We start from the raw sequence: 22,640 nt of genomic DNA, 5'->3' as shown, positions 1-22,640 counted from the left end.
TATTCAGTCATTTACATCAGTGTGGGCTCACAGATATCTGTTTTATCCTTTGTGTTATATTCCAATACTACTTTATTTTCGTGTTGCTCAAATTGTTTTAGCTTTGACCATTGGGAGCCTTTTTTTTTTCATTTGGCTTCTGTGTCTTTTTGGTATACCCCCGTCATTTTGGCTTTTTTCTTTCCTTTCTTTTAAGGACTATATTGCTTTCTGATAGCATAAGATACTCCAGGATCATCTTCTCTATTTCCTGTTTCAGTGCTAGAATCAGCCCTTTCTCTGAGGAATCCTGTTTCCTTTAATTAAAGAAGGGCATTAGAATCCAAGATCTGGACACTAGGTGTGCGCATTACTCCTAGGGTGTTGTTGCTTCTGGAACCTCTCAGCTGACAAAGCAAGGAAATTCACATGTATATACTAAGCCATGTATGTGAACATATCTATAAGCATTTGCATATGTAATCATTTGTATATGTAGTATGTTAAACACAAGTTCATACTAGTATCTCCAACTCTCATCCGTTATCAGATAGATCATTCTAGAATTGCTTTATTTCAACACTGACCATTCTCTACCATGTTACACAGGGTAGCATCAGTAATATACCCATTTAAAAATTATCTATTCTTCTCTTAGTGGTTTGACTCCACATTTCTAAATACCTACATAATTTCTGCTGCTAGTTTTATTTTAACATATCTACATTGCACAAAGACAGGTACAAGTAACTGAATTCAAGTGAGCCTTGACACTTTCACTTTAATGAGGTTGTTCTGTGCTGATTAAGCACTTCTGTAAATATCAAGAACTATACTATGCAAAGACTTGTTTGTATATCAGCACTAAGCACTTCTATTGAATAGGAAATGAGAGGCCAAGATGGGAGGATCACTTGAGCCCAGGAGCTCAAGATCAGCCTGGGCAACATAGTGAAACCCCATCTCTACAAAAAAAATTGAATTTAAAACTAGCTGGGCATAGTGGCATGCACCTGTCATCCTAGCTACTCAGGAAGCTGAGATGGGAGGACCCCTTGAACTCAGGAGTTTAAGTTACAGTGAGCTATGATCATGCCACTGCATTCCAGCCTTGGTGACAGAGCGAGACCTTGTCTCTAAAAGAAAAACTAATTAAAAATATATTGAGTAGGAAAGAAAAGATCATACATACTATGCTAAGACTTATGTGTATGTACATCAGCACTTATTAAGCTTATAGGCTGAAAAAAAAACAGTGGGAGACTTTGTTTATATATTAAATAGTATATTTTATATAATACATATAGCAGTTAAGAGCTCAGTTCAGGACAACAGACCCACCCCATTAGAGTTCCAACTCTGCTATTTATTAGTTGTTGAACTTTCAGGAAATAATTTAGTATCTCTGATCTTATTTAATGGCTTGAGAAAGGGATAGTAATAGTACCTCAAAAAGGTGGTTTTAAGGATTGACTATAATAATGTTAAACACAGAGCAGCACGTACATTAATGACAGCCTTAGTTACAAAGGTCTGAATCCTAGGTACATGTTATTTGAAAGGGGATGTCATTTGGGGTGGGCAGAATGAATCTCTTTTGGGAATTACATGTAAATGTTGCCAGGTTACCAAAACTTAGTGTTGATAGATATTTCCAAGGTCATCTAGTTCAGTTCCCTCTCCTCCCCTCCCTCCCCTCCCCTCCTCCCTCCCACACCCCCTCCCCTCCCTCCCTCCCTCCCTTCCTTCCCTCCTTCCCCCTTCCCCCCTTCCCCCTTCCCTCCTTCCCTTCTTCCTTCCTCCCTCCCTCCTCTCCTTCCTTTGTTCCTTTCCTTCCTTTGTCCCTTCCCCTTCCTTCCTTCCTTCCTTCCTTCCTTCCTTCCTTCCTTCGTTCCTTCCTTCCTCATACTTTACCCCTACATCATCACTTTTAGGATTTGCCTTCTTAAAAACATGAGGAACACTATAAGGACCAATCAAAGAATGTCTCAGTTCCATCATTATTTCTGACAGCACCATCACGAAAATGAATTTTATGAAAAGAAAATGATCTAATTGTGTTAACTCCACCTCTATCCCAATTTAATTATTTTTTTCATAAAGGGAAATGTGTCATTTCAAATGGGAAGATTTGCCCCAGTCCTCAGTAAAATGAGCTTTTTTTCCCCTCAGTTTCTCTGTGAGTAATAAGTATGTTGCTGCGTGCCAAGACTGATTCATTCATTCTGTAAGCACTTAGTGGCCCCTACCATGTACAGCTCTCTATGCTAAATACAGAGATTGGACACAATTTGTCAAGAGTAGTCTCTGCCTTCAAGGATCCGGCAAAGAGCCTGAAGAGGAAACTGTAGGCCAGGTGCAGTGGCTCACACCTGTAATCCCAGCACTTTGGGAGGCCGAGGCAGGTGGATCACTTGAGATCAGGAGTTTGAGACGAGCCTGACCAACATGGTGAAACCTCATTCTACTAATATAATACAAAAATTAGCTGTGCGTGGTGGTACATGCCTGTAGTCCTAGCTACTTGGGAGGCTGCGGCAGGAGAACCACTTGAACCTGGGAGGCAGAGGTTGCAGTGAGCCAAGATTGCACCACTGCACTCCAGGTTGGGTGACAAAGTGAGAGTCCATCTCAAAAAAAAAAAAAGAGGAAACTGCAGAACCTAATTTTTAATGACCATTGGACCCTCTAGAGCCAAGCAAAGAACTCTGGGAATTCAAGGGAGATGAGGTATGTCTCAGGACCTCGCCTAGAAGGATAGGTGGGGTTTGGACAGACAGAAGCAGGCAAAGACTATATTATAAGAGGTTGCAATAAATGGATGCAGTGGGCATCTGTTGCGCCCAGCAGCTTTCATTCTATCTCTCAATTTCCTATTGAGGAACTACTTAAACCCCCTTATTCCATTCTTGATAGAACTGACAGGCTGCCCTGCCCTCAGTAGGTCAAGAGGTGAACATATTACCCAAGCAAGGACATTCATAGAATTTTTGCCAGGAATTTGATCAGAATGAACCAAGGAAAGAGAATAGTTAGAGCTGCTCAAGACTTTTCTTTAGCAGAGACTGTAAGTTCCTATTCCCTTGGTACCCTGAGCTACTCCTGATACTTGTCTTTCCCAAGCTGGGTGGCTCATTTTTGTCCATTGATCCTATGAGCCACTCCACATTATCCTAACAAATTATCTTTTTTGGCTTAGTTTAGCCAGAATCACTTCTGTCACATTCAGCCAAATAACCCTAAATGGTAGCTTAACAAAGATTTAGAGAAGAAAAAAACAAGATTTGTTTGGGTGGCAATGAACAGTCTGTCTGTAGACTGCATACTAGAAAGCTTGTAGTTGGAAATAAAGTTGGAAAGGATGCTTGGCTCTGAAATGTCGAGGACCTTAACTGCTAAGCTCAACTGATCCACCAAAGCCAAATTTTAGGAAGATTAAATGGGAGAGGGGGCAGGGAAACCAAGGTGGTTAGTAGCATAGCTTCTTTTGCAAATTCTTGCTGTGTCCTGCATTATTTATTTAACTTACCTTAATTTTTTGAAAACTGATTGTATATGCCAAGCTCATTATAGTGTGGGAATAGAAAGATGACTAAGACATGGTTCTTGTCTTTCCAGAGCCCCTAAGCTGAAAGGTTGTTCATGTGAGGGATAAATCATTAGGATTACATAAGAGTTATAAATATTTTATGTACAAGAGAGTGATTAACTCTTACGTTGGGTTAGGAAAGCCTTCAAAGAAGTGATGATTTCTGAAGAGAGTTTTGAATAGAGGTTTGCCAGGTGGGCCTGGTGGAGATGGGCATAAGCATTGGGATTAAAGGATTGAAGTCCTGGAAATATATCAGCATTAAAGATTTAGGATGATAAATACATAATATGATAGTTTTAAAATGGATGAAATTGCCCAGGGACATAGACGATAGTCATAAGAAAGGCAAGGACTGAACTCCAAGGAACATCAGCAGTTAAAAGATGGCCTGAAAAATACAATGCCTAGCAGAGGACCATGAGACAGGAGTGAGCGTTCAGGAGAATAACCAGATCAGGGTGCCATGGGAGCCAGTAGAGGAGAAAGTTACAGGACGGGAGGAGCAAAGTGTAAGAAGCCACAAGATTAAATAAAAACAGGACCTAAGAATGTCTATTAGTTTGGGCAAAGGAAGGGTTATTTATCTAGTGAGAGTAATTTCAGTGGAATGGTGGGGGCAGGAGTTAGTTTACAGGGAGTGGATGGGGAGATGAGGAAGGGAAACAGTCTATACCCTTGCTTTTAAGAAAATTGACTGGTGATGAAAAGAGAGGAATATTAGCAAAGGGGAATACAGGTCAAGGGAGGCTTCTTTCTTTGTTTTGTTTTGCTAATGAGAAAAACTGATGCTTATTAGTCCTGGAGGTCCACGGCATGGACTTTCCTATCAACTGAATACCTTAAAGAGAATGGGATGTTCCTCCTGATATGTAAATACACCATCTCAGTTTTGATCCAAGATAGGCCTGTCTTATTTTGTATTTTTCTCTATCACAAAAATGTAGTTTATTCTAACTGTAACTGTGTGAAGATACTAAAAGGGTTGAAATGTCCCAGAAGCAAATAAATTTGGGATCATCTATTAAATATTTAATCTGGCCATATGTAGATTTAACTTTTCAAGGAGGGAAAATCAAGTTGAATTCTAATCCCAAACGCCTGTTTTTCTTAGGGAGAAATATTGTGAGTACACATAAAACACCTTATGTGTCAACTGCTCCCCCTCTGTAGTTTGGGGATAACAAAGGGAAAGGGTTAAGATTAGCAGAATCTACTAATAATCTAATCATTGTTTTAGTGAAATAATTATATATATATATATATATTTTTTTTTTTTTTTGAGTTGGAGTCCCGCACTGTCACCTGGGAGTGCAGTGGCGCGATCTTGGCTCACTGCAACCTCCGCCTCCCGGGTTCAAGCAATTCTCCTGCCTCAGCCTCCAAAGTAGTTGGGATTACAGGTGCCCACCACCACACCCAGCTAATTGTTTGTATTTTTAGTAGACACGGGGTTTCACTATGTTGGCCAGGATGGTCTCAAACTTCTGACCTCGTGATACACCCGCCTAGGCCTCCCAAAGTGCTGAGGTTACAGGCGTGAGCCACCGCGCCCGGCTAGTGAAATAATTTCTACTAAAGCTTCCCCACTAAGGATTGGCTGTCCTTCTGAAGGCTGGTCAGCTGGTAGGTGTTGTGCCCATTTCAAGCTTCATGACTTTTCTAGTCTGTTGTGTTAGTCAGGCTCATTAGGCTCCCATGTGACATAAACCCAGTTTTAAGTAAAGAACAAGAAAGTTGTTGGCTCAAGAAACCAAACTATGATAAAGTCAAGCTTTTATACAGTCAAGCCATTTCAGTTATTTCAAGCCAGGAACTAACTATCTCTCTCTCTCTGTCTCTCAGTTGTGTTTCTTTTTAAATGCAGGATTTATTTTCAGCCATTGCACGCTTGCTTTCTTCTTGGAGCTAGACCAATGGATGCTAGCAGCTTCTAGGCTCATTTTTTCGTTACCAGGAGAAAGGAAAAGGCTTTCCCCTTGCTCTAGAACTTTGATTGTTCTCCCCGGTTCATATATGCCTATCCCATCGCCCAACCCCCAGATGGATGTGGCCAGAGGATTGAGCTACTAAGATTAGTCCAGCTAGAATTAGATGCCCGTCATTTGCCAAGTCACTGTGGCTGAAGAAGCAGAGTCTTTATGGAGATAGCATTTTCATTGTCCCGCTTGGTGAGGAAGGAGGCCTTTGAAGAGAGTAGGGGCTGTTGCCTGAGAAGAGAAGCATGCTAGGCAGACAAAAACTAGAGATGTTCAATACATTTGGTTTGCACAAAACTTAACTAGGGTATGTGAACAAATAGGCTGACTGGCTGGAATGAGGGTATGGGAAAGCTTTCTGAAATTGTCTGCCAGGACATGTCTCTCCTAGAGAAGGGGATTACAGTTGGGTTATAACTTGATTGTATTAGAAAAATAAACCACATACAGAGACTTAGCACTTTATAATATTAAAGTAATTTCACTTGCATCAAGCTTATTGGAGCTAAAAGTAATCCAGTAGATATTTTTTATTTCCATTTTAGAGAGTACAGAGTGAGTCTCAGAAAAAAAGAGAAAAATTTCTTGCCCAGGATCCCATAACCATTGAGTGAGATAGTAGCTTTCGGTTTGGAATCAGTAGTCCTAACTTCAAATATTTATTCCATTACACCTGATTCTCCATGCTACTGAAAGTACAATTTTTTTAAAGGATTGTTTTTGCCCAGTTTTAGGAAGCGTTTTTGTATATGACTTTTAAATTGTATTAACAAATCAGTTATTCACAATTTGTTAAAGTTATGACTTCACAGATTCCTTAGGCCAGCACAAATCTGCTCTTGTTGACTTAGTCTCTCCTAAAGGGCAACATAATTTTTAGTCTCTCTTAAAAAATATGTCTCTCTTAAAAACGGTATCTCTTAATAATTAGGTACTCTATCGGATTATGGAGTAGATAGCCTAGAATCAATGGCTTAAAGTGGTTTCGAACCCACCAAAGAATGATATGCTCTTTTACCTTAAGCTGTGTAATCTGACCAGAAAGGAGAAAGGCATATAAAAATTGAAGTTTTAAAATATTAAATTTATTTGTATCTTTAGCAATCTTGGTATTATTGTTTGTTTCAGATGAAAAGAAACAGATGGTTGCAAATGTGGAGAAACAGCTTGAAGAAGCAAAAGAACTGGTATGTACAGACAGTAATGTATTTTAACACACAGTGAGAGCCGTTTAAGCTAATGTCTTCCTCTAGCCTGTTTTATGCATTGTGGAAATGTGAAGCATTGCTGATTAGCATTTTATAATTCAGAATTTGTCAATTTTTAAATTGAAGAGATTTTAGTAGCTTCTTGGGATTTTATTCTTCTTAGCAAGGGTGATTCATTAAATATCTATCTCTAATTTTTATTCCATCATAATACGTTTCATAACAGCTGTAAATAGCTAATGCTGGATAAAGGCATACTGGGTACCAGACACTGGATTAAAAATACGACTTGCTTTATAATATTTAATTTTCTCAATAACCATGTGAGACAATATTATTTGTCAAAAATGATAAAGGGTCTGATATTTTCTCCTATTTGCAAGCTCTCAAGTGAGCTTGCTACAGTTTCATAGATGACTAGAGAAGACATGAGACTCCTAGGTCAGAGACAAAAGATTTTTATTACTCACAACAATAGCAGTTGCCTGTGTTTCAGGCTGGTTGCATCAGTTCCTGAGTTTGAATTCCCACAGTGGTGATGGAGGCAGGCCTAGATGTATGCTTACAACAGCATTAGAATGCCTTAGAGGAATAGAACGAGAGCCTAGAAAATGTGCCACTTTCTAGCAGCCTATAAGCAAGGCTGTTGTTTGTCCCAGGGGGACACATTATTTCCTATCCCTGAGCTACCAGCAAACACAGTCCCGAAAAATGGCTCAGACAGAGTGCTCAGGACCTTGTATTCTTGGCATACCGGGCAACACATGTAGGAGCATGAGAGAACCTTGGCCGAGTGATTCTCAACACTGTTACTACTCCCATTTTGTGGATGGGGAGACTGAGACCTAGAAAGATGAAGTAACTTGTTGGAGGTCCCAAATCCTGTTAAGTGATAGAGTAAATATTTGTTCCTAGTTTGCTAAACCCAGAGCTCTGGTTCATCTACTACTTTTTTATATAAATAAATTAGTAAAACATGGAGCAAAAAAGGACTAAAAGTATTGTGTCTTAATTTGGGGTTTTAAAAGCCGACTACTACAAGCATGACTCAACTTGTTACTATGCATTGGGGGCCCTATGAGTGTGTTGCTTTTCTATTTTATTTTATTTTTGGTATAAAGTCTCACTCTGTCACCTAGGCTGGAGTATAGTGGCACAATCTCGGCTCACTGCAACCTCTGCCTCTTGGGCTCAAGCGATTCTCATGCCTCAGTGCTCCAAGTAGCTGGGTTTACAGAGCAATACCACACTTGGCTAATTTTGTTTGTTTGTTTGTTTATAGAGAAGGGGTTTTGTCATGTTAGCCAGGCTGGTCTTGAACTCGTGCCCTCAAGTGATCTGCCCGCCTTGGCCTCCCAAAGTGCTGGGATTACAGGCATGCACCACCACGCCTGGCTAATTTTGTATTTTTAGTAGAGATGGGGTTTCACCATGTTAGTCAGGCTGGTCTTGAACTCCTGACCGCAGGTGATCCACCCACTTGGCCTCCCAAAGTGCTGGGATTACAGGCCTGAGCCACTGTGGCCAGCCGATACTGCCCTTTTGATGAGGACCTTGGGAGAAAAACTTTTTTGATTTGACTATTGGGATTAATTGTGTTTCTGCTGACCATCTGGTTTGTATTAGTCTTTTCATCTTGCAATGATCTTTTCTCCCATTCTGCATTGGCCACATAAATGTTATGACAACATGGAACAAGTGCACATTAGCCTCATTCTTGGTTTCATTTTAAGTGCTTGTTGTGTGTTTCCTTTTTCTGTCTTACCTACTTTTAATTGAGTTTTAAGTATCCATGTAAAATATCTTCAACAAAAATATACTTAAGGCTCAGATTGTGGCTTGCAAGTATTTTTGCTGTTATTTTTCCAGATGATCCTGTTTACCTTGTTAGAACTAAATAATTGATGATCTCAGAGAATTGTTTTAAATAATTGTCTTGCTAAGTAATTATTTTATTTATTGGTGCTTCTCATTTATGTTGAGACATAATCATTTAAACTATCACTGTTTAAATCAAGGCTAATTTAAATTATCTTTTTTCTTTATAATAAATTGAAGCCTATTAATTGAAAGGTGATTGTGTGGTTTATCTGTATGCTACTATAGTTATTCAGTCGCTAACACTGAATACAGGTTTTATTAGTGATAAGCTGGTAGGGTTCTGGAAGGAACTTATTAGAAAGCTTTAAAAGGTAAACTACATGACAACATTTTTGCATGTGATTTTATCAGACATGGCCTGGGCCAATTTGTTGTTGTTACTGGTGTTTATTTATTTATTTATTTATTTATTTATTCTTTGAGACGGAGTCTCGCTCCATCGCCCAGGCTGGAGTGCAGTGGCACGATCTTGGCTTACTGCAACCTCTACCTCCCCAGTTTAAGCAATTCTCCTGTCTCAGCCTCCCGAGTAGCTGGGACTACAGGCACCCGCCACCACACTCAGCTAATTTTTGTATTTTTAGTAGAGACGGGATTTCACCTTGTTGGTCAGGCTGGTCTCGAACTCCTGACCTCAGGTGATCTACCTGCCTCGGCCTCCCAAAGTGCTAGGATTACAGGGGTGAGCCACTGCGCCTGGCCTGGTTTTTATTTTTTAATGGCAACTACAAGTAAGCCACTTCTGCTGTCTTGTATAGTGCTTGCTGTATCTTCTTCATCACTTGCAATCATCATTACTAGAGTTAATTTTAATCTAGCCATTATCAAGTAAGAGACACTGTTCTAAGTACATTATAAGAATTGCCTCATTTAATTTTCACAGCTGCTCTGTGAAAAAGATACTATTTTGTAAGTGGGAAAAGTAAGGCACAGAGACATTAAAAAACCTGTTCAAGATTCCAGGACTAATAAGTAGTAGAACCTATGATGTCAACATAAGAGTCTGGCTTCAAAGCCTATGCCTAAACCATTATAGTATTTCTGCATTGCTGCCAATTAAACTCTGCTGTGTTGTATGCAAAGTATTATCTGATAGCAGGTTGTTAAAAAAAAAAAAGCGCCTTGCTGTGATTTCATTGAGCTATATGTAATTTAGCATATTACTGTATCCATTTAATGCCATATCAATGTGGTTATAAAGTATCGGGAGTTAGGATGAAGGTAAAGATCACACGTTGGTTGGTATGTGATTTTCCTAATTAGAGAACACCTGCCAGAATAAATGTCACCAAATAAGGCTTAGCTGATGTTTCATGGATTACCCATGGGAAGTAATAGCTTACTTTATCTTCCCATAGTTGTGGAGGTTAACGGTCAGAAGACAAAACCCGGTTGGATTGAATGATGGGCTATTCCAAGTATACCGAAATCAAATTATTAATAATGTTTGGGTTAATGTGTATCTTTTATTTTATTTTTGAGATGGAGTCTTGCTCTGTCACCTAGGCTGGAAGGAGTGCAGTGGTGCAATCTCAGCTCACTGCAATCTCTGCCTCCCAGGTTCAAGCTATTCTCCTGCCTCAGCCTTCTGAGTAACTGGGATTACAGGTGCCCACCACCACGCCCAGCTAATTTGGTATTTTTAGTAGAGACGGGGTTTTGCCATGTTGCCCAAGCCGTTCTCAAACTCCTGACCTCAAGTGATCCACCCGCCTTGGCCTCCCAAAGTGTTGGGATGACGAGCGTGAGCCACTACGCTTGGCCAAATGTGTATGTTTTAACAAAGCATGTACCTGAGCACAAATGTGTGTCACTTGGCAAGTACTCAGAATTGTTGAACTAAACAAAAATTAAGTGTAAAAGTAGTTTCAGTGTTATTTGATCATTCAGCACCCTGAACCTGGTTCCTGAACTACAAAATGAGGAACTGGAATTAGATCCTTTCAGCCGTAAACATTTGTTCAAATAAGAGTAACAGTGGTTTAAATCACATTTTTCTCTCCCCCTTCTAGCTTGAACAGATGGATTTGGAAGTCCGAGAGATACCACCCCAAAGTCGAGGGATGTACAGCAACAGAATGAGAAGCTACAAACAAGAAATGGGAAAACTCGAAACAGATTTTGTGAGTCAAATTCGACCCTTTGTCATATTTACTTTTTTTTAAAATTATTTCCTCCTCATGCCTCAGTCAGCATTAAATGCACAGTCTTTTGAGCTCATGTAGAAGACAAGTAACAGCTTTCATTCTTTGTGAGTTAGGGGTCTAAAAAATGGTTATAGAGATAGCTAATGGTGGAACTTAAGGTATGTTGGATTAATGACTCACAAATAGATCCAAATCATGCAGCCTTTTGAGTCTGAATGGTATTTTACTGATACTTAACATTTATTAAAATTTTGAAACTCAGTTTCTGGCCTTTCAGGGTTTGGAGCCTTTAAGAGGCAGCCTGTACATTTGTAGCTCCTGGACTTCAGGGGCTCATAGTCTCCTGAAAGCATATCTATATTTTTGGATGCATGTTTCCATGTGTATTTTTTCCTGGGATAAACTCCATAGACTTTATTAGATTCTTAATAGGATATATCATACCCTTCCCCCAAAAGATAAAAGAAACCACTTTCAATTGACAGTTTATATGTGATCCTTTATATTAATTGCTCATGAGAATATTTAGCTGTCTCTTCCTATGTATCTGGCTTTCAACTGTATCTGCTTTATAGCAAATTTAAGAATATAAATGCAAAGACATAATGTTAAAGTTGTTAGTAATTAGAAATTAATAGGAGTAGAAAAGATACAGCTAAGTAATTCCACTCCTGAATATATGTCCAAAAAAAAATTGAAAGCAGAGTCTCAGAGAGAGATTTGCACATCCATATTCATAGCAGCATTTTCACAATAGCAGAGAGGTAGAAGCAACCTAAGCATCCATTGTTAAATAAATGGATACACAAAATGTGGTATATCCATGCAATGGAATATTATTCAGCCTTAAAAAAGAAAGGAAATTCTGTCACATGCAACAACTTGAATGAACCTCGAGGACATTATGCTATGTGAAATAAGTCGCTCACAAAGACAAATACTACATAATTCCACTGATATGAGGTATCTAGAGTAGTCAGATTCATAGAAACAGAAAGTAGAATGGTAGTTACCAGGGACTTGAGGGGAGGGAGAAATGGAGAGTTGTTTCATAGGCAAAGAGTTTCAGTTTTGCCAGACTGAAACTTACAAAAAGTTCTGGAGATTGGTTCAACAATGTGAATATATATTCAATGTGAATATATTCAACAATGTGAATATATTTAACAACACTGAACCATACACTTAAAAATGGTTAAAATGGTAAATCTTATGTGATTTTACCACAATTAAAAATAAAAAGATACAGATAAAAAATGTTTTAAAAACCCTGCTAATGATAAAAGATCAAAGAAATTAACACAAGAACAACTAACTGTTCTTATAGGCTGGCACAGAAATTAGGTTTTCAGCAAATTAATGAAATTTCATATGACTCACATTAAAAAATAAAAAGATACAGGTGAGGAAAGATCTGAGCCTTACCTATGAGCAACAAAAGTCATGTGTTGGGTGATAAATCAGCTGTATTTCTGAATCTGGGGCCCAAATTCACAAGGGAAGTCGAGAATGTATAAGGATCTTTCCACCTCAGTTCTTGCCTTAGGTGTTTTGCTTTTGGAGGGTACAGCTTCTAGGCTACCGTGTACTTTTCCGCTGTAAGACTAACATCAATGGACCTGTTAGAAATCCCTCTTAGAGTCTGAAAATAGGGTGATTTGCAGTTATGCATGCTTGTTTTGTATTTGAATGGCTATTATCCTGATAAGTTGAGGTGGATCACATCAGTAACTCTGATGCCTTTTAGACTGTGCTCCTATTAATTAAAAAAAATTAAAACTCGGCCGGGCGCAGTGGCTCACGCTTGTAATCCCAGCACTTTGGGAGGCCGAGGTGGGCGGATCACGAGGTCAGGAGATCGAGACCACGGTGAAACCCCGTCTCTACTAAAAATACAAAAAAAAATTAGACGGGCGTGATGGCGGGCGCCTGTAGTCCCAGCTACTTGGAGAGGCTGAGGCAGGAGAATGGTGTGAACCCGGGAGGCAGAGCTTGCAGTGAGCCGAGATTGCGCCACTGCACTCCAGCCTGGGCGACAGAGCGAGACTCCGTCTCAAAAAAAAAAAAAAAAATTAAAACTCATGATGGGCCCAAATTGATAAAATAAATATGTATGCCTAAGTATGTGTCCTGTACTAGGTAAAATTTTCTCCAGCTGCTTTGTGAAAGGCTAGTTTTTCTCAGTAAAAACATGAAATATACTGAGAAAATTGGATTAAGAACTTGACAACTCAAATTTATACTGAGAAAATTCTAATTGAAGTTAAAGTTTCAATACAAATGATGAAAGCAAAATAACATAAAGATTATTTTACCTTGCTTACCTCATTTTTCGTGGAACTCTTTTCTGAAGATTTTTCTTAGTTCTAGAAAAACAAAGGGTATGAATTTGCTAGGGCTGTGACAAAAAGTACCACAGACTGGGTGGCTTAAGCAACAGAAATTTGTTTTCTCACAATTCTGGAAACTGGAAGTTGGAGTTCAAGGTGTTGGCAGGTGTGGTTCCTTTTGAGGCCTCTCTCCTTGATCTTTAGATGGTTTCTCCCCATGTCTTCATATGTCTTCCCTCTGCACGTTTCCATGTCCCAATTTCCTCATATAAGACATCAGTTGTATTGAATTAAGGCCCACACGAATGCACACGAATGACATCATTGTAATGTAATCACCTCTTTGAAGACCCTATCTCCAGAGGCAGTCACATTCTCAGTATGGGAATCAAGACTTCAACATATGAATTTAGAAGAGACACAATTCAGTTTGTAATGTTTAGGTCAGTTTTAATCTTTTATTCTTAAATTTTTTTACAGAAATTAAATTATTTCTGTGGCTTATAAGTCAGCTAACCCAATCTTTAGTCTTTTTTGTTTCTCAAAGAGTACAATACTGGGTAAAGTCCTTTAGGTATATTTGGAAATTGTATACTTGGATAAGTGTTCCTTTCTGGGCTATATTTTCTATTATAAAGAAAAATGGAACCAATAACTATGAAACTAAAAATTTATTCTCTAGGCCAGGGATGTCCAATTTTTTAGCTTACCTGGGCCACATTGGAAGAAGAATTGTCTTGGGCTACACATAAAATATCCTAACACTGATGATAGCTGATGAGCTAAAAAAAAAAAAAAAATAGCAGAAAACCTCATAATGTTTTAAGAAAGTTTATGAATTTGTGTTGGGCCACAAAAAGCCATGCTGGGCGGCCTGCAGCCTGCTGGCCGTGGGTTACACTAGCTTGATATAGGCTATCATTAACAATTCATGTATTTGTATGTATATTTGCTACCACAGCTTTCTTCTACCATGTTAGGAAGCATCTTTCACCACCACTTCTTCTATTGAATAGGAATTTACAGTTTGTAAATTACTTTAACATACATTATTTCATTTCATTGTGTGAAGAATAGACAGAGCAGATATGGATTACTATCCTCACTTACACATGATAGAACAAAGAGGCTTAGATTAATTATAGATTTCATTCAACAAGAGTTTCTTGAGTACTATGGTGTGTCAGGCACTGTCCGAGGTGCTAGAATGCAGCAGTGGTGAACAAGATAAAGTTCTACTTGTCATATAGTTTAAATTATAGCGGGGGAGAAATCTAGTGGGAAAGACAACAAACAAATACATACACATTATAATTTCAGGTAGAGATACATTATATAAAGTGAATAAATGAATAGAGAGTGACCAGCAGGGTGATTGTGGCCATTTGTGCTTGGGTGTTCTCTACGGTTTAAGAGAGAGGAAGAAACGTGTGTGTGCTTGCAGAGAAAGCAGAGGAAAGATCTGTGAGGGCATTGTAGGCCGTGGTAAAGACCTTGGCTTTTATTCTGGGTTGCGGAAAGGCCACCGGAGGACTTTGAGAAGTGAACGGTCCTTCCACTCCTGTTTTACAGCTTTGTTTGTTTTACCACACCGTCTCACATGATATATTTGAATAGAGTGTAGAAAATATTGACATAACTCCCTTGTTTTAATTATTATTTCTTTTATAGATTTAATCTTTTTTTTAAATGAATGGAGAATATCTATTTAAAGATACTTGATAACTTTCGTATGCTGACATACCATACCTAGAAATATTGAATTTCAAGAAAGACTAGCAGAGATGGTTCTTCAGCTCTGTGTTTATTGCACTTGAAGCCGTTCTCCTGTTCCCCTTGTAACAGCAAGACTTCGGGGGAGCATTTATGCCCATGGGGAGGGGCAGAGGACAACTCAATACTGTTTTCTTTGACTCGTTTGTCCACTTGCTTTCTTTCCCCAGCCGCTCCTTCTCCTCTGCCTACCCTTTGGATGTCTGGATCCTTCAGGCTTCCTCAGTACTTACTCCCATAACCTCCTCTGTGTGTTATCATCTTTCCCGTTCCTTCCATGGCTGCGTCTATACTGACTGGTATTTGTAGCCCAGACCTCTTGGTAGTTCCGGGTTTATACTTCTTACTATTTATCCCAGTCTTTTAAACACACTCAGATTCAACAAGTACTGGTTACTTCAGAGTTATCGTTAATTTTTCAACCTTGTACATCCACTGGGTCACTGAGAATTAGCAGATCTACCACCTAAATATCTCTACTACTGGAAGCCTTTATGGTTTCTCTATCTGGATAATTATAGTACTATTTGCTAATTCTGTTCTTCTGTCATTCAAAACCCTCTACACCATTCCATAATTATTGAATACACTGATCTGTATATGTCATGCCATTACACAAAATCCCAGACTCCTCATTGCCTGCTGAATAAAATCCAGGTCAATTTCTAGGTATTCTATCCTGTTCCATTGCTTCTTCACATGTCTAATAATTTTATTATAGTATACTTGCTGTTATAGCCTCTATATTGTTATAAAGCCTAGATTTTATTATTGTTTTTTAGAACAGTACATCTCAACCTTTTTTTTCATTATCACTTCTCTAAGGATACTTTTTAGACATGTTTTTCCTAATCATCCCACTCCTTCCCCTATGAAATTTTAATACCACTGATATTCGGTATCTGTACATCTCTTCATGTACTATGGCTCCTTGGAGAGCCACACATCTTTGTAATATCTTAAGATTCATCATACTCCCAAGAACTAATTTTTGACTCTGTGGACATAATATTGCTCCTGTTGACAATGCATGCGTTAGACAATGTGAGGCTTTATTCAGGCAGTTAGATAATTTACCGGCAAATCAGATTGGTCCTTTCAGAGTTTATTGTTAGATTTTGTTAGAACATGTTTAGAGTAGCCCGACTTTTACGGTGTGGCCTTTCTTGGGTTCCTTTTGAATGACTGGAGTGTTTAGTAAGTGCTCTCTCCCCTATGTTTGTTTGGAATTCCATCTCTCTGCCCTGGGCAACCTCTAAAATAACCATTCAATCCATTACTCCCCAGTAGCTGTTCTCTGTGAGACCTCGTGGGGTCTCATCCTCTACATATGCCAGTTCATTTTCAGCCAAAGACTTAGGGGACCACTTTCTCGATTTCTGGAGCTCCTTCTTTTTGTGGCTCCTTCTCACTATTACCCTGCTATGTTCGATGATGCATCCCAGCAGTCCTAACTCCAGTGTCTGCCTCCTAAGTTCAGTGACTTGCTGCACTCCCTGTGGGCTCCCCCTCCATGTGCTGCAATTGGGAAAGTGCCTCCAGGCTGAGAGCCATGCGGGGCTCATTTCACATGTTTTTCTTCTTTAAGGAATTAACGCTCCTCCACTGCTTGTTGTCCAACTTTGGAAAACAATTGATTCATGCATTTTGTCCATGTTGACAGTTGTTTAGAACAGGAGGGTTTGTCTTGTACCAATTACCCCACCATGGCAGGACATGAAAGTTCAGTGTAGATTTAATGTTTCTTTTTTTTTTTTTTTTTTTTTTTTTGAGACGGAGTCTCACTCTGTCGCCCGGGCTGGAGTGCAGTGGCGCAATCTCGGCTCACTGCAAGCTCCGCCTCCCGGGTTCACGCCATTCTCCTGCCTCAGCCTCTCCGAGTAGCTGGGACTACAGGCGCCCACCACCACACCCGGCTAATTTTTTTTGTATTTTTTAGTAGAGACGGGGTTTCACCGTGGTCTCGATCTCCTGACCTCGTGATCCGCCCGCCTCAGCCTCCCAAAGTGCTGGGATTACAAGCGTGAGCCACCACGCCCGGCCTTTAATGTTTCTTAATTCCTTAACAGTTTTATGTATCAGAGAATGAAAAATAATAGTCTGCTGTTTACTGTAGGGAAGTTGAAACTTTCCCTCTCAAAGGTTGAGTCGAAGTATGCTAAAATGAATTGACACTAGACAGATTAACGGGAAAAACTAAACAAAATGTATTGTGTGCATAAGTAGTTAGGGCCAGATAACTGAAGCTTTTATACTGTAGTGCAGAAATGCATAGAGGTTTGGAGTGTGGGAACAGGTTATCAGAGCAAGAGGGGAGGAAGGCAAGCAAAGGTTGTCTTGGCTCTGCTGATGGGGCCTCTCAGGCAGCAGCCCCCCCGGAAGAATGGATGGGAGCCTGTGGAAAAGCTTCCTCTGTTACCTTTGAAAGTGCCGGGCGCAGTGGTTCACACCTGTGATCCCAGCACTTTGGGAGGCCGAGGCGGGCGGATTACTTGAGGTCAGGAGTTCACATACCAGTGTTCACGTACCAGCCTGGCCAACATGGTGAAACCCCATCTCTACTAAAATTACAAAAATTAGCCGGGCATGGTGACACACACTTGTAATCCCAGCTACCCAGAAGGCCGAGGCCTCCCTTGAACCCGGGAGGCGGAGGTTGCAGTGAGCTGAGATCGCGCCACTAAACTCCAGCCTGGGCAACAGAGCAAGACTCAGTCTCAAAAAATAAAATAAAATAAAATAAAATAAAATACAAAAGCGTAAGACTTTTAGTCTCCTTTTCCTGTGAGTTCATCTTTCCAAGATCTGGGTAAAGCCAATATGGGTCAGGGTGGGGGCGCTCAGTGAAAGCCTGTTTTGCATTTGCTGTTGACCTCTACAAATGCAAATCTCCAGCTTTTCAGAGCCATTCTTGTGTTTGTAGCCCCTCTGAATAGCCATCTCAAAAATATGCCAAAGAAGTATATTTTGGAGTGGCGTATTTTGATTTTCTTCATACGATGGCTTATCATAGAATATAATTTGTAACTGACTAAATACCTGTTTAAAGGATTTTAAAATTCATGCGGTAATTTGCAGTCAGCATCGTGTGTGTGGAAGGGTGTTAAGGAAAGTTAGTGGTCATACTTATGTGTCCATTTATACTGTTACCATTCCTTATTATTTTGTTCACTTACCTAATTTCATTCTTCTTCTTGTTTTTTTTTTTTTTTCTTCTTACAGCTTATTATTGTTCATTTTTGGCTTCTTGTGTAGCCTCAAAGGAAGTTAGGAATATTAGGTTCAGAAGAGGTCAAATCTAATCACCTTATTTTTTAGATGAAGAAATGGAGGACTGAGGAGACGAAATGACTTACTCTAAAGTCACACTGCTTTCTGGAGCCAGAATCAGAATCGAGTAACTAAGCACCCATTTTAATGTTCTCTTCATAATCCTTTACAACCTGCCCACCTTTGAGTTTCCATAAAAATTTATTTAATAGTCTGTTTAGGTATTTGTAAACAACTTTTTTTTTTTTTTAAAAAAGAATTAGAATTCCTGTAAGCTGTTCTTGTAATTTCTTCCTTCAACATTGATATGAGGTTAGCTAGGGCCTTCTCATGTCAGAATGTTCCAGGAAAATGAACCAGCCAAGAGGGAAAAAAAAATGTAGTTAAGGATTTTTTCAAGTTTAAGATTACTGTTTGTTTCTTAAGAAAATTAAAGCAAATTTTAAAACCCTAAATTTATACAAACAAAAAACCCTCCAAAGTTGTATGAAATGTTTGACCAAGTCTCAGTAAATAGAAAAAGAAAGAAACAAGTAAGTGGTGTGCCAGTATAAGGTTCTAAAGGTTATGAGGACATGGTGTGTTGAATGCTTTTTCGCGTCTCTGATATTGTGCTATGATGCTAGCACCATCTTGTGGTTGATTTATATAGTTGCATATTTCTTTTTTCTTGTAACAAAGCTGAACTTCCTTTAAGACATACACGGAAGGATTTGGGGTGAATGATTAGATCGTAATGAATGTTAAAAAGAGAGCTTTCTAGCCCCAGTCTCAAGTTCACTTCTATCCCAGGTCAGTGGTGCCCGAATGCAGCCTTTTCCTGTTTGGCAGGCTATGTGATGTGATTGTTAGACCAGCTCCTAGTGCAGAGCTGTCTACATCAGAGAATGGCACTTCTATTGACAGTCTCAGCAGTGAGGCTGAATGGTCCTAGAAATCCAACTACCTGCAGACTATCGGAGTTGGTCCCTTAGGTCAGGGTTCAAAGGATGTTGTGGAACAGCTTGAAGCTTTTACTGATACTACCTGTACTCTCTCTTTTCATAGGTGAATGGACAACTTGAGTATCTGAGTTTATGAGTAAAGCCAGTACCCATATTCTTTTTTTTTTTTTTTTAACTTGAGATAGACTAAAGAAGTTCAAATGAGAAAGGTGAATTTAAATTTTGATTTTTGTTGAAAGGTCAAGAACGTATGCTTCTGTTTACATTTTATCTTTTTTGTACTTACAGCTTCCTGGGATATTTTACTTCTGTTTCAGTGGAAGCTATGGGAAACCATGAAAACATGTGTTAGAGGTTTGGATAGTCTCAGTGGTAATATGTGGTAACCGTAGCATCAGCTAATCCTTCTTACAGGACCATAAGTGCATTCTAAAAAGAAATGAGAAAGGCTAGACAGAACCACCTCAGAAAAGAAAATTTTCTTTACTGTGTACACTTAATGAATATGCCTGCTATTTTAAAAAATTACATTTGTTGTTTGATTCTGTGTAAACACAATACCTGGTCATTATAGAATATTCTGAAAATGAAGAAGAGTAAAAAAGAAAAAAAAATCACCAGTAGCCCCTATTTTTGATTTTGGTTTGTTTTTTCCAGTCTTCTCTCCCCTTCTCCCTTGCATAATTTATTGTTTTATTTTACATAACGATGAGGTCATTTGATCCACTTTTTTTTTTTTCTTCTTTTTGAGACAGAATCTTGCTCTGTTGCCAGGCTGGAGTGCAGTGGCATGATCTCAGCTCATTGCAACCTCCGCCTCCTGGGTTCAAGCGGTTCTCCTGCCTCAGCCTCCCGAGTAGCTGGGACTACAGGTGCACGCCACCATGTCCAGCTAATTTTTGTATTTTTAGTAGAGACGGGGTTTCACCATGTTGGCCAGGATGGTCTTGATCTTTTGACCTCGTGATCCACCCACCTTGGCCTCTCAAAGTGCTAGGATTACAGGTGTGAGCCACCATGCCCGTCCCACATTTTTTCTAAATAAAAGATTGTAACATTAGTATTTTCCATTTCTATAAATTCTTGATCATTTTAATGGGCGCATAATATTTCCTTGAATGATGTTAGCTAACCTTTTGTTGAATCCTAGTATATGTCCGTTTACCTCCTTTACCATTTATTGTGCTGCAATGAACATATTTGAGCAGGATTATTTAATTAGGATCATCTCTCAGAAGGCAGATGACCAAGTGAAAGGGTATCAACAGTTTTATGGCTCTTAATAAAATATGCCTAGAACTGCATTTTTATTGTGGCTCATCAAATCACTTTTGTTCTTTCTCCATATTTTCTCTGTGTTAGAATGTGACTTTAAAAATAAAAATCATAGGTAGACCAGGACTAAGTACTTTACATGCATTACTCATTTAATCCACAAACAATTATATAAGAAATATACTGTTGTTTATGATTGTGGGGATTTTACAGACTCTATAATTAAATACAACTGAGATTCCTTATTCTAAGATACTCTTCCATGGAAGATACATTTAATGTTAGTAATGCTAGCAAATTTGCATGGTTCTCAGAATCTGGCCTTACCCTAAATCCACTTTACATACTTAGCATTTCTTAATCAGAAACTGAAGAATATTTCTTTTAGTTATTTGGATATGACTATGACTTTGTTTTTTTTTTTTTTGAGACGGAGTCTCACTCTGTTGCCCAGGCTGGAGTGCAGTGGTGCGATCTCAGCTCACTGCAAGCTCTGCCTCCCGGGTTCACGCCATTCTCCTGCCTCAGCTTCCCGAGTAACTGGGACCACAGGCGCCCACCACCACACCTGGCTAATTTTTTTTTTGTATTTTTAGTAGAGACGGGGTTTCACCGTGGTCTCCCTCTCCTGACCTCGTGATCTGCCCGCCTCAGCCTCCCAAAGTGCTGGGATTACAGGCGTGAGCCACCGCGCCCGGCGACTATGACCTTTAAGAGAGAAAGTACTACTCTATTTATATATTATGTGCACGTGCATACCCATTCTTTTCCTTGTTTGCATTCATTTTCTTTTCTTCATTCATTCTTTTTTTTTTTTTAAGACAGGGTTTTGCTCTGTCACCCAGGCTAGAGTACAGTGGTGCACAGATCACAGTAGCCTTGACCTCCTAGGCTCAAGTGATCTTCTCACCTTATCCTCCAGAGTAGCTGGGACTACTGGTGCAAGCCACCACAGCTGGCTATTTTTAAAATCTTTTTGTAGAGACAGGGTCTCCCTATGTCACCCAGGCTGGTCTCCAACTCCTGGACTCAAGTGATCCTCCAGTCTCGGCCTCCCAAAGTGCTGGGATTATAGGCATGAGCCACCATGCCTGGCCTGCATTCAGTTTCTTAAAAAGTTGGTTCTCCATTACTAAGGCTCTGCTAGGTGAAATTGTTAGAAAATCATCATGCAATTGCCCTTCATTGTTTATAGGATTCTTATTCCTGGCCTTGACCTTGGTAAATCTTCTCACAGAGCTCCCTTTAATTTCAAAGGCCAACACAGGAAAGGGACCCATCAGGTAGAGAATTTGCCAAAAATCCATCCTCACCTGTTGTCAGCACCTTCTGGGAGCTGATGTGTGCTTATGTATCACCCTGCTCTCCTTATCCAAGAGCCTATAAAAGATTTGTGTTCTTGGCCCTTCTCCTCATCGTGTACACTTGATTAGAATAATGTTACGTGTTAAAGATTTTATTGTTAGTCCTATGTGCTGAATTTGAGGTTGGTCTTAATAGATTTTCTTCACTTTGGAAACTCTGACACTTTCTTCCAATGTGACTATTTTTATAATGACAACTTTGGGCTTGAAAGTGTTTGCCTTTATTTAGCTTCTGTAGAATTTTATAACCTGTAAAATAACTTCCATGCTCACTGTAGTCATTGCCAAAGTTGAAGCGTGTCCTGATACAGATATCTGTGTGCATATGCACCCACACAGTCATGCGCGTGTAAATTCTTTTTAAGTTTATGTCAGATTCCTGATTGAATTCTGCAATTTAATTGCAGTTTTTTTCCTGCCTTAACAGTGATTTTTCATCATTGGAATTATAGCTATGCAACCATTTTATGGCAGAAGGAGCAAATTTTTGCTATGACTTTTTGGCATTTCTAGTTGCTTGAGTTTTCCGATGAAGTATATATTTTGCAGAAACAGTGCTAACTTGCTTTATATATGTATATAATTTATTGGTTTTAATACAGTTGTTTCTGTTTATAATCCTTCTTAAATGACTTAACAAATTATTATCAACTTCTGTTTGCTTGTTTTGCCCAGTGACTTTGATCTTACCTAGGAAATAAAGAGCAAAGATAAAACCAGATAAGATTTTGAGAGATTAATTATAAACTGATGACAAATTTGGCTTTATTGTTAGATGGCACTAGATGGCACTGTTTGTTTGCAGAGTGCCATTTTTTAAAAAAGAAACTATGGTAGTAACTGAAATTACTGCCTCATGAATAAAATATTTCTGATGGGATTTGCATTTCTATATTGGCTG

General features: G+C 39.2%; 1 protein-coding gene across 21 annotated transcripts in view; it reads left to right on the top strand.

The window, feature by feature from the left end:
• VTI1A (vesicle transport through interaction with t-SNAREs 1A) overlaps nucleotides 1-22,640 on the top strand; it is a 464,064-nt gene that overhangs the window by 6,339 nt on the left and 435,085 nt on the right. For all 21 annotated transcript variants that reach the window (XM_055249130.2, XM_055249139.2, XM_063617885.1 and 18 more), the window contains exons 2-3: nucleotides 6,676-6,734; nucleotides 10,649-10,759. In XM_055249130.2, the coding sequence (XP_055105105.2) occupies nucleotides 6,676-6,734; nucleotides 10,649-10,759 (170 nt within the window). The remainder of the gene's footprint in view (nucleotides 1-6,675; nucleotides 6,735-10,648; nucleotides 10,760-22,640) is intronic.

This window comes from Symphalangus syndactylus, chromosome 2, assembly GCF_028878055.3.
Source record: "Symphalangus syndactylus isolate Jambi chromosome 2, NHGRI_mSymSyn1-v2.1_pri, whole genome shotgun sequence".
Lineage (NCBI taxonomy): Eukaryota > Metazoa > Chordata > Mammalia > Primates > Hylobatidae > Symphalangus > Symphalangus syndactylus.
This window is presented reverse-complemented; position numbering and strand designations above follow the sequence as displayed.